This window comes from Venturia canescens, chromosome 8 (assembly GCF_019457755.1).
Source record: "Venturia canescens isolate UGA chromosome 8, ASM1945775v1, whole genome shotgun sequence".
In the NCBI taxonomy this organism is placed as follows: domain Eukaryota; kingdom Metazoa; phylum Arthropoda; class Insecta; order Hymenoptera; family Ichneumonidae; genus Venturia; species Venturia canescens.
In genome coordinates, this window is record NC_057428.1 from 13,707,115 (window position 1) to 13,727,800 (window position 20,686).

Below are 20,686 nucleotides of genomic sequence, written 5' to 3' on the forward strand. Positions count from 1 at the left end.
ACCGTGTCAAAGAATTTTGATTTCGAAAATTTCACGTGGGGTTAGGTGACTGAATTTTTTCAGACTAAACGTTTGCTCTAAATAAAAGACCATAGATTCAATATAGCTTTCTTAAAAACATTGTTAATTAGTTTTTCAGGTTTTTGACAAATGAATCCAAAACACATCTTATGAAACTTCAACTCGACTACAGGTTGGTAAACATTGTCAAACGAACGTCAAACGATTTGGCTTTGAAAAAATTTTTAAAGTCGAAATATAGGGAGGTAAGCTTGTAGGGTTTGTAGCTCACAAATTTTCCCTGAAATATCACGTGACTACATTGTAATTCTAACCTCAAATTAATGTCACAGTTTATGTTTTTGTCAGAAAAGGAATCAACAACGTTTGAAACTAGTTTGAAAGTTAGAAAATATTTCAATGTGCTGTAAGAAGCCAATTTTTGGTGGGAATTTTTTTACTGCATTCATATTGGACTATTCCAATTTTAAACGTGTATTTATCTAAAACGATATCATGTTGATTGAAACATCGGAATTAACGCGAATAAATCTATGATCGAATACCGGTGCATATTTCGAATCTTAACCTCAAGTTTTAGATTCAATCCTCAATAAATAATGGCTGGAAATTTTTGGCAAAGCTCGCATCAGTAAGTACAAATTAGATTAGTTTATTGGTTCCATTAAATTGTCAATTTTTACGTTTCATTTTCAGTCAACAATGGTTATTGGATAAACAGGATTTGGTGAGAGAAAGACAACACGATCTTTCTATATTGGCCGAAGACGAATACCAGAAATTGTTCATCTTCTTTTCCTATTGTTAGTCCCACTTTTATTCATTCATATTCAAAATTCGTCCAATTTTTTTCAACTATACATTCTTTTCATTAAACTTGTTTGTTTAGTGATTCAAGTTCTGGGAGAACAGTTGAAGTTAAGACAACAAGTAATCGCTACTGCCACTGTTTATTTCAAGAGATTTTATGCTCGTAATAGCCTCAAATGTATCGATCCGCTCTTACTGGCCCCGACTTCAGTTTTTTTAGCTTCTAAGGTAGAGGAATTTGGCGTGATATCCAACACAAGACTGATTAGCACTTGCCAAACTGTAGGTAAGTTAATCAATAAAATACTTTGTTGTCTTATGAATTCATTGAATGATTTAAATTTTTTTTGCTGAAGACGTGGAAAATTAATTCCTTGACGTGAGAACTTCACAATTTTTTTATTTCTATTTGAATGATCTACATTAAGGCACATTTGAAAGATTATAAATTAACCCGGATTTGAATCAGATATCTACAGAATCCTTGTTATGTTAAATGTATGCAGAGTTTCATAAACATTGAATAACAAACTCTTGATAGTTCTCGATAATTTATTTTCTATGTACACTTGATGCTGGCTTTTTTTTGGCATCAAGCTGCTATCGTGTCTCTTAATTTCATATGTAATAAGATTTATGTATCATTTCACCCATTGTTTTTCAGTAAAAAACAAATTCAACTACGCTTATTCCCAAGAATTTCCATATCGAACGAATCACATACTCGAATGTGAATTTTATCTCCTGGAACACTTGGACTGTTGTCTCATAGTGTATCAACCTTACCGTCCTCTCTTGATGCTCATCCAAGATGTTGGTCCTGATGATCAACTTCTTACATTAGCATGGAGAATCATTAATGACAGTCTCAGAACTGACGTTTGTTTACTTTATCCTCCTTACCAAATAGCCATAGGTGAGGAAAGAAAAAACAATTCACTGTTGATTTTAAAATTCATTGATATCTCTTTATGAAAACTTTCGTGCAAACTTATTGAATTATGAAAAAAAAAAGCTAATTGATTTCTGTTTTCAGGTTGTTTGCAAATAGCATGTGTGATATTACAAAAAGATCTTAAATCGTGGTTCGCTGAGTTAAATGCTGACATGGAGAAAATTCAAGAAATAGCTCGATATATAATTAATCTTTACGAATTGTGGAAGACCTACGACGAGAAAAAAGAAATTCAGGGGTTGCTGTCCAAAATGCCAAAACCCAAAGCAGCACCACAACGCTGACACGAGGGTGAATACAATTGTCTGTACGAAACACCGGAGAGTTTGTAGTTTATTTCCATCTTGTACGAGAATAACTTATGGAAATAACGGAAGTGATAAAAAAAGACAGAAACCTGCAGCATTTGCAGAGATTACAATTGGGACTTGCATTTCAATCTCGTATTTATTTGATTTATCGGTACGGTGAGATAAAAATTTATCTCGTGAGTAAAAAAGCGACTAAAAAAATGCGTCAAGATTTCGAGGATATGAGAAAAGTAAGAAAACTAACGTTTATTTATGTACAATCATTTTCTGAGACGATTCTCGTTACATCGAACCCTTTGAATAACGTTTGTAAAACTTTTTTACATCGTCGTGACCAGCTTTCGTTACGACCATCGTTCGTTTTCTGCAAAAAACCAAAAACATTCTTTAATTGACGAAAACAAACAATTTTGAAGTTTGCTGCGGTTGCGAATCGAAAAATTCTTTTTCTATTCATCTCTACTCTTTTCCAGAAGAGACCGAAAATATTCTATGTTGAAATAAATAAAAATCGAAATTTGCGAAATAAATTCATTCAAGGCAACAATTTTGTAGATTTGTTTATAAATTAACAACTTTACCGATCATTCTGCAAAATCAAAACGCCAGATGTGAGAGCGTGATTTCGTAATACTTCGAAATCCGCCTGGGAATTAAAGCCACTGTAGAGAACACCTTCACTGAAGGTTAAACGATTGCGTTCATTTTCCCACAATTTTATCTGATCAACAATGGTTGGTGGCAAAGTCGGTGGACCTGCTTCAACCATCTTTCCATGCGCATGTTGCTTCAAATAACTATTTCATAAAGAGAAAACATTAAGAAAGATTAAAAGGAAGAATATAAACACGTTTCGTGGTAATTGTATAAAAAATGGGAAATTTTTTTCTACAAACTACAAAAATACACTTTCAGAATAGTGACGTTAGACGAAATTTTCCAAAAATGTCTAAAGTTATTCCATTAAACAAAATTGTCTACTCTTATAGAAAATGAATTTAATACATTTGTACAGCATTCCGATGATGCAAATTGTGAAATAGAAAAAGGTATTCCTAAAATTTTGGACTTCAATTGATTTTTCTATGTTTGCTATCACTTTTCTTACATTCTTAAAACAAAAAATCAATAAAAGTTCATAGTATTCGATCTTCATTGATTTAAGAACTAACCCAATTATTTGTGCTGCTGTTATTCCACTCCTCAAAGCTTGTCTCACCGAATCTCTTGTTAGTATCGAAACGACCAAATTCGGAAATCGGTACAGCATCTCACAAAAAAGTCCCAGCAGAGCAACTTGAAGATTTGAGTTGCTGTATGCATAAACCCGATAGTTTGTCTCGACAATGATGTAGCCTTCCTTTTCCATGTCTCTTGCCAAAGGTTTGTTCTGTCCAGTAGCAATGTTGAGTGCCAAACGCGTTGGGTAAAACCTTGGAAAAATATCATTATTAGTTTTGGTTTTATAAATTTCAAAGCCTGTATTTGGTGATTTTCAACAGTTTTTACCTTCCTGCTTTTCGTTTTCGTTGATATACTAATCCAAATTCTCTAAGATGTTGCAAGAATGTTAAAAGACCTTCGGACATTCCTTCTGTGCTGTAATCTTTGCCAAGAGTAGAAAAATTCAATTGGAAAAGAAAAGTGAGACATTCTACCAAGTCCAGACCTCTAGCTTCTATGGTATCCAAATATTGTAGGATAAAATACCACACTTGGGACGCTGTATCCAAAAGTAAAAACTGGAATCCAGCTTGAGTTATCACTGGACTTCCATCTTCTTCGTCGCGTTTCATGAGACCGGCGTGTAATAATATTCTTACAGCATCAGCCGAAATTCCTGAACACAGCAATATTTGTTGTTATTTACTATGGCCATGTGAAAGAGAAATGAAAACTATAAGAATTGTATTCATAATATCCGGTATGTTGAAAAGTTATGTCAAATTCAGTAAAACCTTTAACTGATCATTAAAATTTTCCTAAAAGATGATCTAGGCCGTTTTCCTCTGCCTCATTCTCAGTATATTTATGACAAAAAATTAAAATTAGTTTAATATTTTATGCAATCTTTATGGCGCGCCCTTGGAGTAGAAGTGCCCAAGGTTGATCAGGTAATGATCAAATTTGCCTTGGAACTTGAGCGACCCGCAATCAGGATCATATAAATTGATAAGAGTTTTGGAAACTTGTTGAACGAACCTTCTTGCTGCTGTGAACCGACCATGTAATGCAGTACGCATTCCCATCTTTCAATGGCATAAGAATCCAAAAAAGCGACGTCTCTGGGTTTACTATCGATTTCCAATTGATTAGACATGGTCCAAGGTTTACCACCACCAAGAAGAACGATTTTGAGGTTTTTCTTAAAAGTCGAATTTAATATCCAGCCTGGTAAGCCTCCTGGTATGGAGGCTTCTTTCCAAACGCTTAATTCATTTAGAGCTTGAACAACGTGTTGATGTTCCTCTGCGTGTAATTTCGAGCACCATGATGCAATTACAGCCTGAGGGACTGGTTGTTCCACAAAAAGTAACCTCATAACATAATGTCTCGCGATAACTGGCAATTCTCGAAAAACTGCTAAACATATTGGCGGATTATGATAAAGTCGGTTCAAGACATCGGGTGGTCGCGATTTCAGATATTCGTGCAAATCTTTGCACTTCAAGCCCGTTGGTCTCAACAAATTTTGTCCTGTTTGCGAACTTGACATTGTAACCGTTTTCGATGTCGTTTTAGGATTTTATTATTTTTTATGTTTTTATTTCCATCAATGCATCTGTTTCTCACATTACACTTCTCTCAACCTTCGCGTTATTTTGGTATTGAAATCCAGGTTTTCATTTCAACGATGTTTATGAAAATTGAAAGCATTCATAAAATAATAAGGTTATGTGATGACTTTGTATTGATACGAAGATTGCAGCGGCGATGGCGGCGAAGCTGAGATTGGCTGAGAGAACTTGTGTAGAGCTTCAAGGAGGTTGGATAATCGTCGTAATACTGCTTACCGCGCGTGAGAAAAGACGCGCGCTCCTCGGCGCGCTACCCGACAGAGATAAAAAGAGCGAGAGATTGAAACGATGAAAAGCTGCAACGATACAATAACAATGACTACAATGAGGAGTAAAAAAAAGTTGTCTTCCTTCCGAGGAACCATTTGATAGGAAGTTCAACGCCAACTTTATTTTCATCAGCCACTTTGAGTAGTACAATTCGGTTTATACTCTAAATAACGAAAAAACATTACGAGAAACAAAAAATATGTAAAAAAAATACAGAGAGCGACAACTGTTCGTTTTCGTAATAAAACGAACGAACTCATTCGGAGGGACAGTTTTGCGAATGTCAATTGGTTTACGTAAGGTTGGTAAGACCGTTTTGATTCATTGTGAGTTTTGCAACAATGTCGGTATCACATTTTTACAAATGCCATTTGTTTTGTTTACTTTTTCTTGTTTATCTCTTCGTAATAAAATGTGAAATATTTCAACTATGAGGATATTTTTTTGTTTTGACAACGGGCATTCATAAGATTACAAACAAGAGAACTTTTTTAATTGTTAATGATTTTTTTTTTTTTTTCATAACAAGGGTATCGTAATATCGTAATACCTACTACAATAATCGTATGATCCAGGCCACTCAATAAATAATCTTATAAACAGGATACCATTCAATTGATCCATAACTGCAGCAATAATTCTGTCGTTAATTTTTCGTCTTTTTTTTCTTCTTTCCATATTTTTCTCGTCGTTATTATACATGTTTGTTATTTTTCTTCGTCGAACATACAATTTACGTTTCTGTATTAAAAACTTATCTATACGATTAAAAAATTTAAAACACGTAAAGTATTCATATAAAACCTTCCTTTTTTCAATACCTGACTAACGATAGATCTTACCAAATAATAAACGATATTTTTGGTAACTCGATATTCATTAATTTATTGTTTGTTTCTTGTTGTCGTGTAAAAAAGACTTATAGAACAGTCTTATTTCAAAATTTGAGGATTTGAAAACGAGTTAGATCCAAAATTTGTTTATCTTTAACAAAGCGTCGCTGGATTTGAAAATATTAGAATTTAAAAAAATCATTCTGGAAAGCTACGCTTAAAAAAGTTGTTTAAATAACGCATACAAATAATATATGGCTTACGCACTGTTATTAATATCAATATTTGTTATTACACTAGGTGAAATGTACATGAGTATAGAAATCGCTGCGATCTTCCTATCTTTTCATTCTTTTTATCCATTTTTCCTATTTTTCTTTTCCCTTCTCTTTTTATAATGAAATTAAAATATTGTCACATGATGCGTGTTCATCGAGATGCTAATAATTTTGATGTTCTCCAAACCAAAGACGTCAAACAATAATGATATTATGCAAAAATTGAGAAAAAAATGAAGAAAGAAATCAAACAAGTATGCAATGGACGATTCGGGCGTAGCAAGGATGAAACCGTTCATTATTGATTTTTTTCTAAAGTTCCTCCAGCTTCATTTTTTTTCAGTACTTGTTTTTTTTTTTTTTTTCAATTTTCCCACAAATCATTTTATCGAACATTTCATATCTGGTATAAATGTGTACATGGGTGAGGATTGAATGGTTATAGAAATTCGTACTGTCGTTAAAACGACCAACATTATTTTGTTTGTTAATAAACTACAAGAATCGATATCGTCGTTATTTCGTTATGTTTCTTATTTTCTTTTTTCCTTTTCGTTTTATCTTGTTTCGTTTGTTCATTTTTTCTCGGGAAAAATGGCAAGTTTTGGTATTTACGAAGACATGAACGGCTTCTCCAGAGTTTCTTATTTTGTTTTTTCTCTCCTTTTTTCGAGTTTTAATTACAGCTACGTTATCGCTAATAGTATACGTGGAAGCCTTCCAAAACTTGTTTTCATTCGTTTTACAACTGTGTTTCACTTTTGTATGTTTCAATTTATTTATCTCCTTTTCTCTCCTCTCTTCCTTACCTTCGTTTCTAATCATTATTCTTTCTTTCATTTAGTTTTTTCTATTTAAAACCTTTCATTCGTTTTAAGATTACTTTTTATGGCAAGCGAGGCTGCTCCCGTTTCTCACAATTCCTCCTTGGGATGTGAAAATTTTCGTATTCGTTTCAATGTTTTATTCCTATAACTCCATACTCGCATATACGCGTGCGCTTTTGTTAACAACGATCGTGTTTTTTCTGTCATTTTAATTTTACTTAGTCGTTATTATTTTTAACTTTTAAAGGAAAAGGGAATCTCTTATCACGTCCGATTTGACGTGGTTTCCTTTCTGTCTTTAAGGTTTTTTTTTGCTAGTTTGGGTGAATTGAAAGCTCTGTAAAATTTTCTCTCTCACGAAGTCTTACGTGAATAGTGAGATAACAACGTTTCGGACCCGACGCTATTTTTTTCGATTATTGAAAATTACCACTACCGATTCTTCTATTTTTCATACTCATCTTCAAACAAACTTCATACGCTCTTGATTTATCAATGGCAGTCTTTATACGCAACAAAACTGTAATTTCAATAATTTTCAATTATCGAACAACAATTTTTTTTCACAACTTTCGCACGGACTCGACAAAATTTATAATTTTGTTCAACTTTTTTAATCGCTATGTGAATTCGTAATGTGAGTTTACGAGATCAAAAACGCAAATGATCCGAGATTTTTCACTGACTGCGAAACATGTTTTTTTTTATCGCAAAAAGAAATAAACAAAAGAAACGGGTCCGAAAAAAGTTTTTTGTTCGATCGCATGGAAGAGTGCACTTTTGGAATTATAGTAACATTATTTCTTTTGTCATTTTCACACGCATTTATTACTCAGTCCGAAAGAGTCAATAATTAGTACCAAACTTTTTTTTTGCAATATTGGGAAAAAAATGACCGGCGACTACAGTTGAATAAAAAAAATTATTTCGTGGCTCACTAAGAAGAGTTACACTTACGGAGATTCAATGAAAAAATAAACTTACAAATGCAACCTAAAAATATTTTGCAAAATAATCGAACGTTATAATTCTCTAAGACGCTTAATATTTTCTGACTTAATCGAAAGGAATTTCGTCAATGAAGATTCGATGATAAAACGTTTAAAAAGAAAAAAAGATTATTTCTGAAAGTATTTGGATGAATATCTGATTTTCAATTGTCCCCACAACCACGTCCAACCTTGATTGTAATAAATGTTCGAATGTCATTATTTTTTAAAACATGCGTGTGGGTGTGTGTTCAAACGGTACTGATAAAACGTATAATCGAAGGGCTTATTCCAATAGCATGACTAGCGACACGTTCATCCGATGAACCGAATCATTTACTTAAACTATACCTTTGCCTCCTGTTTCTTTCACCCTCTCTCTCTCTCTCTCTCTATCTCTCTCTTTTGTTTCTTCGATTTTCCGTCGTCCTTTATATCACAACCCGTTTAATCATTAAAACGTCTCTAATCTTATTTTAAATGCGTGGCTCATCACCATATTAGAATAAGTCGCCCAATCAAATTGAATAATATCTCTTCGATTCCTTCAAATCTCGTTAAATAATTAATTATTACACTAATTTGCAGTTGTGCATTATTATTTTTTTACTCCTCCAGTTTTTCTCGTTCTCGGTAAACAGAATTTATTTTTAGTTTTTCATTCTATCAAAGGGGGCGGGTTCCAAAAAAAAACATTCTTAATCACACGTCATATCAATCACAACGTTTTTGATATGTTTTTGATAACTCCTTCGCGCACTTCTCGACCGAATCATCGCTAAGATTCGTAAAAACTCTTCTTCTTCCTATATCTCTTAGGATTGCGTAACAAAAAATGCTAACGTACACTAATCCTTAACGAATTTCAGTCTTTATTGAATAAAATAATCGCGTTAAATATGTGAGAAAAGAAAACTAACGATGTGAATGGCGAATAAAAATATAATGAGATTGTTGGTCAATACGATCTCTAAAAAAATGGCCATTTTATGCTTTTTCTTTTTCTCAAGTTGCTCTTCAATGTATATATTCCTTCTGTATATTACCTTTGTACAACATGATTCGTGCATGATTAAAAAAAATGAACTTCGTAGTTTCGAGTACGAAAAAAAAAAAAAAAAAAATAGTAAAATATTATAAATACGAGTTGAGAATAAATAAAAGGATGACATTCAAGTTTCCTCGTCGTCGAGCAAGATTTTCAGAATTAATCACTTCCGAAATGCTTTTAAACGAAAACATTTCGTTCTAATGACACATGTGTACATTTTAAGGTCAGAATTGGACGTCTACCAAATATTCGTACGGAAGACAAAAAAGCAAGAGAGCATTAATGAAATAAATATTTCGTTTTTCTATATCATTATCTAGAGCAAAGCCCAATTCTGGGCTGGGTAACTGGCACGATTGAAATTCAGTATGTTCATCTCATACGTTCCCATAAAATATCGGATTTTAATGAAAAAGTTTTTCCAAATGATAAGAGTTGAAATATTCCATAGAAAATAAAATTTTCTAAAAATTTCACAGATTTAGCTTTTTCGAAGAATTCTTCTTCGTGGAAGAAAATTTGAAATTGGATTCTATTCATAAATTATTTTTGACATTTGAAATAGAATACGACAAAATAACGAAATTTGTTTCATCGCCGTAATATTTTCGCAGAGAATCGTACGAGAGAAATATCCCTGAAAAATGTCTGTTTTTGCTTTTGTTTGAAAGGAGTTGAACTAAGATATGTATTTTTTTGGAACGTGGCCCTTCGCGCTATAAATCTAAATGTCGGAACTCCGACGTGTCGCGTCGTCACATCATCGGCATTTTCGTCGTAATCCTCGTCTTTTCATGGTTCGCCGGCTGTTTCTTATCTCAGATACACTCGAACGCATTTTTTGTTTTTCCTTCATTACAACGATATACGAACTTTGGACTCCTTTAGGTCTGTAAGGTGTTCGTTATTTCTCGATGAACTGTCGCTAAATCCTGTATGTAACCGGCTAATCGCGAATTCAATGTTTCCAAATTTTGCTTTTGAACTTTGTTAGCACTTAATGCGAGCTCCAGTTGTTCGTGAAGCACTTGCAATGTTTCACGGAAATCAGCATTTTCTTTTTGAAGAGCCTATCGAAATTTCGAAAAAAAAAAAAAAACAATTGTTTATTAAGCGTTCCAAATTTAAATCGATTCATTCTAAAATTTAAGTGTCAATTTGAGAAATAATTGAAATAATATAATTCAAGCAAGAAAAAATACACTCACAACGAAATCTTTATTTTTTGTGGCCATCGTAAGTGCCTTGACCTCTTCGTTGCGTGTTCGCAACTCATTTTCGAGGGCTTCGATCCGCAATTTTAGCGCTTCACTGTTGCCCTCTGGCATTTTGCCACACTCGAGATCGGCGTACTTGGCCTTTACGCGTAAATTTTCTTCTTTGTACAGCTGCAATTGTCTCTTCCATTCGTCGACGTTCGCGGTTGATTCTTGCAAAGCACTTGTCAGTCTTGCATTGTTAGTTTTAAGGGTTGCAAGCTCAACCTAAAAATACGATAAATAAATAATCACAGGCATGAAATATGAGAGATAAAATGTCATAAAACGAAATTCAAAATCAAGGTAATTTTCAGCGCTGCACCAAAAACTACGTGAAAATAATTGTTTTGTTAATTTTCTTTTTACTATCAGAACCAATAAAATGAAATAAACGATAAAAATTGCTATTTTGATTCGCCGTACCTCCCATTTTTTCGCGTTTGCGGAGCTTTGTGCAAGAGCGAATTTGAGTTTATCATTCTCATACTTGAGTTGCATTTCGGTCGTTTGTCCTCCTTGATTTGACCCCATTTGTGTTTTTCCTTGATGCTGTGGACTCTCAGTATTTTGTTGAGCCATTATTTGGGATCTCGCATGCACCGCATTCTTCAATTCTTCATCCATTTTAACCTGACACCCGATCATGCCCGGTAATGGACTACTACTGACTGAGGAAACGCTATTTTGCGCCGATATCATATTTGCATTTGGATTAGGATTGTTCGACGCTGATATATTTGAACTTATCATTGATGAATTTGGAGGCTCTATGAGATCTTGCTCAGTCGATGGCATATAAGAACGCTGCGTTATTGGACTGACGTTTGCGCTTGTTGATGGCGTCACGGATGAGCTGTTTGACTGCAACTTAGCACCTGCTATTTTTGTTGCCTCTTTCACCTCGTGAAACTTGTCTATAAACTGAAAAATCAAGACAAAAGAATAATTGCAAAATTAATCAAAAATGCTATGAAGTTTATTCAAATAAGGTTTATTGCCAATCGTGCGAGCAACTTATACTTGGGATATTTCCTTGAATTGGAATAACAAAACAACATTTGGAGAATTCATTTAAATAGTGTGAATTTGGAGAATTCATTGAATAATTCATTCGATGAGTACATTTTATCAACAATCAATTGAGATAACAGAGATATTATTTAGGTATAGATAAATGAAAAGCAAGTAAGCATTTTTTATTGGTAGGACCCGAACGATCGTCACAATCTTTTGCATTAAATTGGTGTTTGAGAAAATTTTGTTTATGAATACAAACCTTGCCTAATTCAGCCTCGGACGAAAATCCCAAGCCATAAACGGTATTGGCCCTGACATCGGACCATTGTCCAAATTTTTGTGATGTCTTAGTGAACGTCATATTAGGAGTAATTGTACTATTAATAACGGCCTGAAAAAATGAAATATATGACAAACTGATGATAGAAAATTTACCAGTTGTAAAATTAAATACAGAATACACAAGAACAGCTTGCACATGAAAGAAAAGAGTAGTTAAACAACGAAAAACGCATATCAAAAATATTGGTTGTCACTGAATAAAACAATTAGAATAAAAAACTAATGCAATTAATGAATGACTCTAGACAATATTCAATAGACAGCGCTGAGTACACGAATAACAACAAAAATTTTAATTATTTTTACCTTTGATCCTTCCACAGATATAATTCTATATAAACTCCTTGTAGAGTCATAAAAAAAGGAGACGGAGACAGCTGCAGTGGATGCGGAGACCCATGACCTTTTGGTCTTTGGGTCGATGTGAAAAACATGCGCTTTGCATGTGAAAATTGGTTGTTCGCTTAAATAAATAAATCATTCATTAGTAAAACAATAAGATTATGAAATTTCCAAAATTCAACAGGACAGAGCTGAGAGAGTGCAAAAAAACGAGAAGCAAAGGAATGCCTGAGTAGTTAGTCTATTTTTAGAATAGAAGTAATACAGGGGTTGCCGGTATATACTGGACAACAAACAGGCACAACCGAGTGGAAGAACACCTCTCGTACATTCTGGTGCTGCTTCTTAATGAGGAAATACTCGATTATTGAAGCAAATATAAATTAATGGAGCTATCTTGTGCACAGTTTGAGTTTCCTTTAATAAAATAAATTAGGTAGATGACCAGAACTCGAATTCAATGCGTATGAAAATTTGTAAAGAATTGTATTTTCATTTCTCGAGTTTTTTTTCACTAGATTTTCTAATATGAATGTTTTATGAAGAAAGACTGCAAGACTTTCATTATGTTCGTGTATTTTTTTTTTAAATCGTAACTTTCTAGAAAATTCACTGAAGTATAATAATACCCCACGGGTAAAAGGTCGAAAAAACCTACAAAGCAATTATAATAAAAAGTGCAAGATATTTATTGTTACGAGTATATGGCGTTGCGATTAATTGGAATATTTATTGAGGCATAAATATATCCCAGTGCACGTGACGCGCTCGTATCGAGTAAAAAAATCATTTAAAATACCCGAACAAGCGAATCGTGAAGGTAATTGTTTTCTTCTGGCTATAAAGTATACGGATTAAAGAGAGATAAAATAAAAGAAAAGAGAGTTCGAAATTCGATAATTGATCGGGGATGCGGCAAAGAACGTGTATAATATATTGGTTGACTGCTGGGATAACGCGTTGCATATACCCTCATTATTTTACAGACACATTATCCCCGATCTATATACGCATATATACAAATCTCAATACACCCATGGAAAAAAAGACGAAGGAGAGAAGAAAAAACGGGAGAATGACAGAAATATAAGGATAGAAATTTATAGGGTGTACTACTAGCGAACTTACCCCATCGTCTCCTTTCCGGATGTCATAAAAGCTTAAGTTTTACGCCGACAGATTCATAGATAATATATCACGCACTGTATAATCGGCACTATCCTCTCTAGTACACACCTCGCGCGCGCAATACACAACCGAACCACTTTTATCTTTCTTCTCTTTCCCTCTTTCTCTATCTCTCTCTCTCTCTATCCCACCCCGTCAATCACGCACAGTGCTCGTTTAAAGAAAAAATAAAAAAAAAAGCAATTGCAACATGAAGAAATGCTTTTAGAAGACTTTTTAGAAGACAGAAAGAAGAATGGAAAATAAAAGAAATCAAGTTTCTCGTAGATTTTTTAAATTATTTTCCGAATCGTACGAAGATGTTTTTTAGAGACAAACAGATGACAGTAGTGGCCACCGCTGGCCTTGCTTGCTCCTGTAACGATCATTAGACAACGTGAAACTAGACGAGTTTCTCTCCGCACAACCGAACAAGCACCTGCGTTTAATCGATTTTTCCCCCCCTCCCCTAGACCCCGCCCCCACCATGATTCGTCACAGATGTACTCGGTCCTGTGTGCGTGCTGCTGCCTCTCTTGGTTCGATTCGAAGTTGCGTGCGATTTCTTATCCTCTCTCTCACTCCTAAATCCTCACGATGCGTTTCAACACAGAACTCTACACAATTGTATAACTTTCTTTCACGTATGCAAAATGCGCTCGAAAGAAACTTACGAGTATTACCGTTAATTTACCTAATGGCAATTTCACATTTTTGTAAGAGTTTTTTTTTTGCCTTTTTTATCCATCCTTAGCAAACATTTGAAAAATCTTCTAAATTCAAATAATTATAGCAAGTTCAATTCCGATTTATGCTCTACTGTATTATTTGAGTAATGAAAAAACGTGTCACCTCAATAGATATCATAATTTTTATCCAAATAATTCAATTTTTTTAAATTTAGGCTGATTCGGAATGAATTTTTAAATTTACAACAGAAGGAACATTACGAGACCTCTACTCGGATAGAAAGGGAATCTTCAACAAATGTATAAATTTCCTACTACCATGAAGAAGAATGAATACAAACTCGACAAACTTCAGGTAGGTCTAGAAGTTTCTCTCTTTTTTTCTTTAACTTAACCTGACCTCACTTTTGCGTGAGTCAACCTCACGCATCAGTCCTATAGCTGTATCAGGTTTTTTCCAGCTGTATATAATATCTCGTTTTTTACTGTCTTTAGTACTCACTTCTTTATTTTTGTGCGTCGTAAATTTAGTATTAAATTTCACGGTTATTATTATTATATTTACGAGTACACGAGGGTAACGTATTTGATGATTTAACTACTGTGTACTTTTGTGTATTTTTACCCGTCAATAAACCACGTACGAAATGAAGGTTTCATACTTTTCTTGAACGTTTGAGAACGATATACAAAAAACATCTGTTGAATCTTTCTCGTTTTCTGTCATCGTGTCCGATCCACTTTTTGTCGCTAATTTTTGGACTAACTCCCTGTCGATTAGTCGATTTAATAATAAACATTAGTCACCAGTATTTTTTTCGAACGCAATTTTTATTCACATTCGCTAAATATCGGTGATATCCCGAAAAGTTTCACTTGACATTTCGTAAATTAAATACTAACAAAATTTTAACGAACGTTGCGTCAAATTTCTCCCACTAAATTTTTCGACATTGATTCTGTAATATTACTTTTTTTCTATGACAATAAGACATAGGAAAATTACGAGTTATAGCCGAATTTTTGAAGTGAGTTTTTTATTTCTGCAAATAGTAATTCGCATGTATTATTACCAGTTTATGATTTGACAATGTTCTAACAACACATGTTGTTATAATTTCAAAGTGTTAAATAACAAACGATAAATGGACTACAAATTTACAAGCAAATGTTTTTTTCTACAATCTTGTTTGCCTATAAAATTCTTGGCTATTTTCATATTATTGTTGTATATGATTTAAATATACAGAGTTTTATTTTCTGAGAAATATAACATAAAATAAATAAAAATAAATAAATTTTGAGATTTAAATGACAGTTTATATTATTCTCAAGCAAAACAAATGAGGTTTTCGAATAGCGCCAGAGTTTTAAAAAATAATAGAATGATAAAGATAAAAGAAATTAAAAATGATGTTATAATTTAAATCAAAACTATTCAGAGATGTAAAACTTTTGTTTTTTTTTTCTAAATGTCTATGTTGCTATTGAGAGGTTTAATTTTAAATATCGTGGATTGTGGATAACAGTGATACCAAAATGATAATCATAATGATAATAACTTTTTGACAATTTGTCATTAAAGGTAGTTATTGTCTATCCATAGCATGGATTGGTTTATCAAACCAAATTTCATGATTGCCTACTTCATTCCCTTACAGTCATGAGAAATACAGCAGAAAATGTTGTCCAAACACCATCAATTACAGCAGATGTGCTGGAAAGTAGTTACGAGGCAATGGAGACGAATGAGACAGCATCGAGCGTTGGAATTGTAACTGAAAATTTGAATGAGGAAGTGCTAGTTGAAATGAATGACAATTTGGTAACTTCTAATGGGATAGAGACGGATAATTACAGGCTGGGAATAGAAGCAACATATCCCGAAAATAATAGAGAAATGAATGATCAGAACTCAAGTTCGCTAGAAGCAAATCCAACTATTTCCGAGGATTCTGTGGCTTCAGAAATCCCTCTGAACACCCCAATATGTCTGAGCTCCGAGCACGATTCGTCATTTGTAAGTGACGCGATTTGCGAGAATCCTGAAATACCGATGGAAAATATGGATGCAGTTGAAAGTATGTGTGAATCGGTGATAGAAAGTCAAAACTGTCCAGAGGAAATGATAAACAGTGAAGCTGTTCCTCAAGTTGTAAGACCCAGTGACTCTAATCAAGTCCAAGAAGTTCCTAATGTGGGATCCAATGCACAAAACGAAAATGGAGAATGGTCTCAAACAGTTGCACCCAAGCGCAATGACAATTGGGACTCGTTATTTGCCCATACAGCAGCTTCCAAAGAAGAAGGCAACTCATCGACTCCTGTTCCAACAACTGGTACTGCTGTATGCCCAAAAACTGTCAAACGTGCCGGTCCTTACATACTTGGGCCGCTTATTGGAACTTCTCCTGTCAAAAGCATTGTTCAATGTCTCGCTAGAAAATCCAATACCGATAAATTCTACACTATTAAAATTCTGACTCTGAAAGACGACAACGAGTACGAGACACAAGATGATCGACAAGGAAAAATGTTGCTACACGCTGAATATTCGTTGCTAAGTTTACTTCAAAATCAGGATGGTGTCGTGCATCATCACGGATTTTTCAAAGCAAGTTTCACATTATCATTCCTCGATTATTCTGGAAAACCCATTATTCTCGCTTTAGTATTCTATCAAGTTTCTAATAAGAAAACCTTGAAACCAAAATTTAGGACTGCGCTCTCGAGGAAAAGAGTCTTCCCTCTGGTAGAATTTACACAGGAAAAACTAAGCGTCGTCTCTGTTTGGTACTCGATTGTCTCACTTCCCATGATTTTAATCCACGCAATGACGAACTACTCAATCTTCAACATCACGTTATCAGGGAAAAAAAACTCTCAGAAAAAGAGAGTCTTTTGATATTCACTGATACTGTGAGAATCGTTGCGTGTTTACATAACAGGAATGTTGTCCACAGGGATTTGAAGTTAGGGAATTTGGTATTGAATCGAAAAAACAGAAAGGTGAGATCGACTTTATTCGTAAATTTCAGGAAATATCCTTTGAACCACGAAATATTGTATTCTATTTATTTGTTTCAGGTAACAATCACAAATTTTTGTTTGGGCAAACACTTAGCCAGCGAAAATGATCTTCTGAAGGATCAACGTGGTTCGCCCGCGTACATATCGCCAGATGTGCTTTGTGGCAAGCCATATTTAGGAAAACCTTCGGACATGTGGGCTCTGGGCGTTGTATTATTCACCATGTTATATGGCCAATTTCCATTTTACGACAGTAGCCCGACGCAACTTTTCAACAAAATCAAAGCCGCCAATTATCACATACCAAAGTAATTTTTATTTATTTATATAGTGGACAATCAATCCTTCAATTTGTTTTAGTAAAAAATCCATTTTCCATTTTTGTCCAACTTTTGCTTGTTGATCGAAGTTTTATTTATTCATTAAAAAAAAAACTTATTCATTTTTTAATTATTATCGCATACGAGATATTCTGCTATAAAAAACTTTTCGGGAATTTTTATATCTCAATACAGGATTTTAGGGCGAAAAGTCGATAATAAGTTTCTGGGATTGAATAGCTCACAAATCTATTTGATTGACAATGAGTAATTGGAATTTTTTTTGTGAACCTTATCATTAATTTTATTTTTTTGGTAATTCATATGATGGACAAATTATAATTAAACATTTCCAAACTGTAAAAGCCCCGCATATTATGATATTGACGCATCGAAAAGTGAATGTTTTGTTCCTTCTCACGAGGTCTTATTGATGAAATCATTTTGGTTTTTTAATCCGAAAATTATGAACAGAAAATAATGTTTTTTATGAAATATTTTTCAGTGATGGTAGAGTAAGCGATGGGACGACGAATCTCATAAGAAATCTTTTGGTCCTGCAACCCAGTCGTCGTTTGACAGCGGTTGAAGTGCTCGATTCGTTATCCTCCATAATTGCGACTTTCAAGGTCCCTACGGTGATTGGCGAGGAGGAGCAAGTAGTTCCGGACATAAGTTTGATTGGGGAAGAAAACAGTGAGAAGAAAGTGGAAAATACCGAGACAAACGCACGACCGAAATCTTTATCCGATTTCTACAAAAAAGTCATATTGGAGGTGAGCTTGAAATGAGAATGTGAAGCTTGAAATAAAGATCATAACATACAATGTAATTTTTTAAAAAAATGAAGGAAAATTCTGGTTTTCATTTCTCGAATGTTTTTTTTTTTTTTTCAACAGGTACAACGACAGCAAATGTTGAATCAGCAGCCAACCCCTTTGTTGTCAAGACCAAGACCATATGGCCAAATTCCAGTTCATCGAGTCGATGCGGAGCCGAGAGTGCTCACAGCTGCAGAATTGGAACGTTTTAAATACATAATACCACGAGATTCGCCGAGACAACACGTTCAAAATTCTACGAGACGCGAAAACATTTCGCTCCGAGTGCGTGGCGCTCCGAGATTTCGAACTACGACGAACAATCAGTCACAGCAAACGTCTAGGCAAATTGCTCCAGCAATCGCACCACTCAATCCTCAAAACGCCTCGATTTTTGCCTCCGCACAGGACAATAATTCTGGAAATTCTTCGCAATCCCACAATTTATTTCCTCCTAATTCTTTCCTTAATCGAATCAGCCAATCTTCTTCCGAGAATCGAGTCGTCGCTGGAATCAGCTCGAACGCGCGCGTCGAATCTAATCCGACAAACAACGCAGGAATTCGTAACACTGCCTCCACTAGCGGAAATTCTGCATCTCAAAATGGACCCTCTAATTCTTCTACTAGAAATTTCGATTTCGAACCAATTCTCGATCGTTTGTACAATCGATTGGGCTTCATCAGACCTCCAAATTCTACTCCCACTAGTTCTGTACATAATGACGCTGGGAGAACGTCACAGAGAAATTCGGGTAAATATTGAATTGGAAGAAGACTTACGAAACGTGCATGATTTTTTATAATTAAAAAATTCAAAAGTGAAAAAGAGACAATCAATATTTGGGATTGATTTCGTAAAGTAATTATTGGAACATCGAACGATTGGATATTCTTCAAAAATTGGTTTTTCCAATAATATTTACCTCCAATGGATCTCAACACACTATTCATTTTTCCATTTCTTATGAAAATTCGCAGGAACATTTTCAAATTTATTTTCTACCGGAGTAATTGGCTCGAAAGAATAACTCAAAATTTCGCATGACGGTTTTTCACGATTTTTCTTTGACGGTGAATTTTTTATTTCTAGCTAATTCGATCGAGTCGTCGCGGTCATCGGAAAATCCTCCTGTCCAGGAGCGTGCATCGCGAAGTGGAGTTGAAACGAACACGGAAACATCGGACCGTCGTGAAATTAGAAATCCATCGCAGCGTATAAGATTCATTGATCCGCTGGGAAATCATCCTCCGACGGATTCCCGAAATCGTAACGATTCCCTGAGAATGTCATTGGCGATGCAAGCGTGTTTATTGTCTCGAGCAATAAACAGAAATTCATCAGAAACGAGCAGAAGCACGGGAGCGTTAACGGAGACGAACCGATCTGTGCCAGACTTGGAGCTGCAGAGCCAGCAGAATCGCTTCAAAGAAACGATCGTCAATCGTTTAATTTCCTTCGGAGTAAGAATGCGACAAACGCAAATCGATAATCTCGAGCGTGAAATTCGCAGTCGTTTATCGCGATTAGGATCATCTTCGGTCACGAGAAACAACGACAATCGAGAACGTTCTTCTTCTTCGTCAAGAAGACAATCGTCGCTTTCGCAAAATCGTTATTCTCCTTATTTACCAAATCTCCGTTATTTAGGGACTAACAGAATGGCTCAGGAGCTCCCTAATAATGGGACTTCCAGAGATGTAAATAACTCTGCACTCTCGGAATCCGTCATGAACGTCACTACCGCCGCAACGACCTATAGATCGCCAGAAACTATCGTTCAATTATCCACACGAAGTCGCAGTGATACCGAGCTGCTGCGGAGACCCCAAGAATCATTGGAAATCGATCCTCGTCCACGAAGGTCTCAAGATATCTCCGACGAACCCATCTCGACTCTTGTCAGAGAAGCTGGCATCAATAATGCCAGAAACGAAGATCAAACACAGCACACAACGCAAAATGATAACTTGATAAATTCTCCTACAAATTCTCAAAGATAATACATTTTCATCTGAGAAGTACAGTGTTCAGATTTTAACCGGTGTGTGTCGTTAGAATCCATTGAAATGTTGTCCTTTTACAATGTCAGTCGGAATTCATTTTACATTTTTTACCATTTTTTAATGTTGGCAAATTGTCGAATTAAAAAAAAAATCTTTTAAAAAATTGTTCGATATTCGATGATGAAATCTACGTTTTTCTGCAAACTTTGTTACTGCGCCCAAAAAATGCAATGGGATTTTTGCTCTAATGAAAAAAAATTTCGATGCTTTTGAATGATGCACACTACAATTATCAGCCAGTTTATTCCTTATATTTTCTTTTTTCCTTCTTGAGAATAGTGATTATTATAGCTATTCGTAGATCATGTTAACAAAAAGTGGGTTTATTTATGTTCCTATTACTTGTCGGTTTGTTGAATTATACCTATAGTATTTGATGAATAAACGAACGTTTTTGCGTTATGAGTATTTTTCATTGTTTTCGTAAAATAACCGTGTAACAATCATTGCATCAGAATCGAAAATCCGGTAATTTCGTTTTTTCGTACAT

The 20,686-nt window shown here is 34.7% G+C and overlaps 4 protein-coding genes across 8 annotated transcripts; 2 read left to right on the plus strand and 2 right to left on the minus strand.

Annotated features, from left to right (window-relative positions):
* The first annotated feature begins 81 nt into the window (after window positions 1–81).
* Window positions 82–2,641, plus strand: CycC (cyclin C). 2 transcript variants are annotated; one of them, XM_043427335.1, is made up of 5 exons: window positions 82–193; window positions 718–824; window positions 911–1,117; window positions 1,496–1,747; window positions 1,868–2,641. In XM_043427335.1, the coding sequence occupies exons 1-5, from the start codon at window positions 171–173 to the stop codon at window positions 2,068–2,070; spliced, it is 792 nt and encodes a 263-aa protein (XP_043283270.1). In that variant the 5' UTR covers window positions 82–170; the 3' UTR covers window positions 2,071–2,641. The 2 variants fall into 2 exon arrangements, with proteins under 2 accessions (XP_043283270.1, XP_043283269.1); XM_043427334.1 differs by lacking the exon at window positions 82–193 and adding an exon at window positions 349–652.
* Window positions 2,309–5,128, minus strand: mrn (general transcription factor IIH subunit 4 marionette). The gene is made up of 5 exons (XM_043427331.1): window positions 4,300–5,128; window positions 3,607–3,937; window positions 3,270–3,530; window positions 2,679–2,894; window positions 2,309–2,461 (listed from the first exon to the last, which is right to left on the minus strand). Exons 1-5 carry the CDS (start codon window positions 4,811–4,813, stop codon window positions 2,380–2,382), a joined length of 1,404 nt encoding a protein of 467 aa, XP_043283266.1. The 5' UTR covers window positions 4,814–5,128; the 3' UTR covers window positions 2,309–2,379.
* Window positions 5,129–5,264: 136 nt separating this feature from the next.
* On the minus strand, window positions 5,265–13,680 carry homer (protein). Its single transcript, XM_043427332.1, has 6 exons — window positions 13,232–13,680; window positions 12,068–12,224; window positions 11,679–11,810; window positions 10,826–11,323; window positions 10,352–10,627; window positions 5,265–10,213 (listed from the first exon to the last, which is right to left on the minus strand). The coding sequence occupies exons 1-6, from the start codon at window positions 13,255–13,257 to the stop codon at window positions 10,028–10,030; spliced, it is 1,275 nt and encodes a 424-aa protein (XP_043283267.1). The 5' UTR covers window positions 13,258–13,680; the 3' UTR covers window positions 5,265–10,027.
* Window positions 13,681–14,348: 668 nt separating this feature from the next.
* Window positions 14,349–20,598, plus strand: LOC122414521 (serine/threonine-protein kinase par-1-like). 4 transcript variants are annotated; one of them, XM_043425870.1, is made up of 7 exons: window positions 14,349–14,536; window positions 15,621–16,573; window positions 16,678–16,968; window positions 17,047–17,297; window positions 17,815–18,085; window positions 18,209–18,884; window positions 19,223–20,598. In XM_043425870.1, exons 2-7 carry the CDS (start codon window positions 15,623–15,625, stop codon window positions 20,131–20,133), a joined length of 3,351 nt encoding a protein of 1,116 aa, XP_043281805.1. In that variant the 5' UTR covers window positions 14,349–14,536; window positions 15,621–15,622; the 3' UTR covers window positions 20,134–20,598. The 4 variants fall into 4 exon arrangements, with proteins under 4 accessions (XP_043281805.1, XP_043281809.1, XP_043281808.1 ...); XM_043425874.1 differs by lacking the exon at window positions 14,349–14,536 and adding an exon at window positions 14,592–14,612; XM_043425873.1 differs by lacking the exon at window positions 14,349–14,536 and adding an exon at window positions 14,636–14,987.
* Window positions 20,599–20,686: the final 88 nt, after the last annotated feature.

Bases quoted from the DNA above. Each gene is read 5' to 3' on its own strand.
- homer (XM_043427332.1), bottom strand. From the start codon at position 13,257: ATGACATCCGGAAAGGAGACGATGGG. The intron at 12,225-13,231 runs GTAAGTTCGCTA...TATTTATTTAAG, and splicing joins TCCGGAAAGGAGACGATGGG to CGAACAACCAATTTTCACAT. The intron at 10,214-10,351 runs GTGAGTGTATTT...AAATTTCGATAG, and splicing joins CAAAAAATAAAGATTTCGTT to GCTCTTCAAAAAGAAAATGC.
- mrn (XM_043427331.1), bottom strand. From the start codon at position 4,813: ATGTCAAGTTCGCAAACAGGACAAAATTTGTTGAGACCAACGGGCTTG. The intron at 2,895-3,269 runs GTTAGTTCTTAA...TTTATGAAATAG, and splicing joins ACAGCAGCACAAATAATTGG to TTATTTGAAGCAACATGCGC. The intron at 2,462-2,678 runs GTAAAGTTGTTA...GGTTTTTTGCAG, and splicing joins TTGATTTTGCAGAATGATCG to AAAACGAACGATGGTCGTAA.
- CycC (XM_043427334.1), top strand. From the start codon at position 621: ATGGCTGGAAATTTTTGGCAAAGCTCGCATCA. The intron at 825-910 runs GTTAGTCCCACT...TTGTTTGTTTAG, and splicing joins GTTCATCTTCTTTTCCTATT to TGATTCAAGTTCTGGGAGAA. The intron at 1,748-1,867 runs GTGAGGAAAGAA...TTCTGTTTTCAG, and splicing joins TCCTTACCAAATAGCCATAG to GTTGTTTGCAAATAGCATGT.
- LOC122414521 (XM_043425870.1), top strand. From the start codon at position 15,623: ATGAGAAATACAGCAGAAAATGTTGTCCAAACACCATCAATTACAGCA. The intron at 18,086-18,208 runs GTGAGCTTGAAA...TTTTTTCAACAG, and splicing joins ACAAAAAAGTCATATTGGAG to GTACAACGACAGCAAATGTT. The intron at 18,885-19,222 runs GTAAATATTGAA...TTTTATTTCTAG, and splicing joins AACGTCACAGAGAAATTCGG to CTAATTCGATCGAGTCGTCG.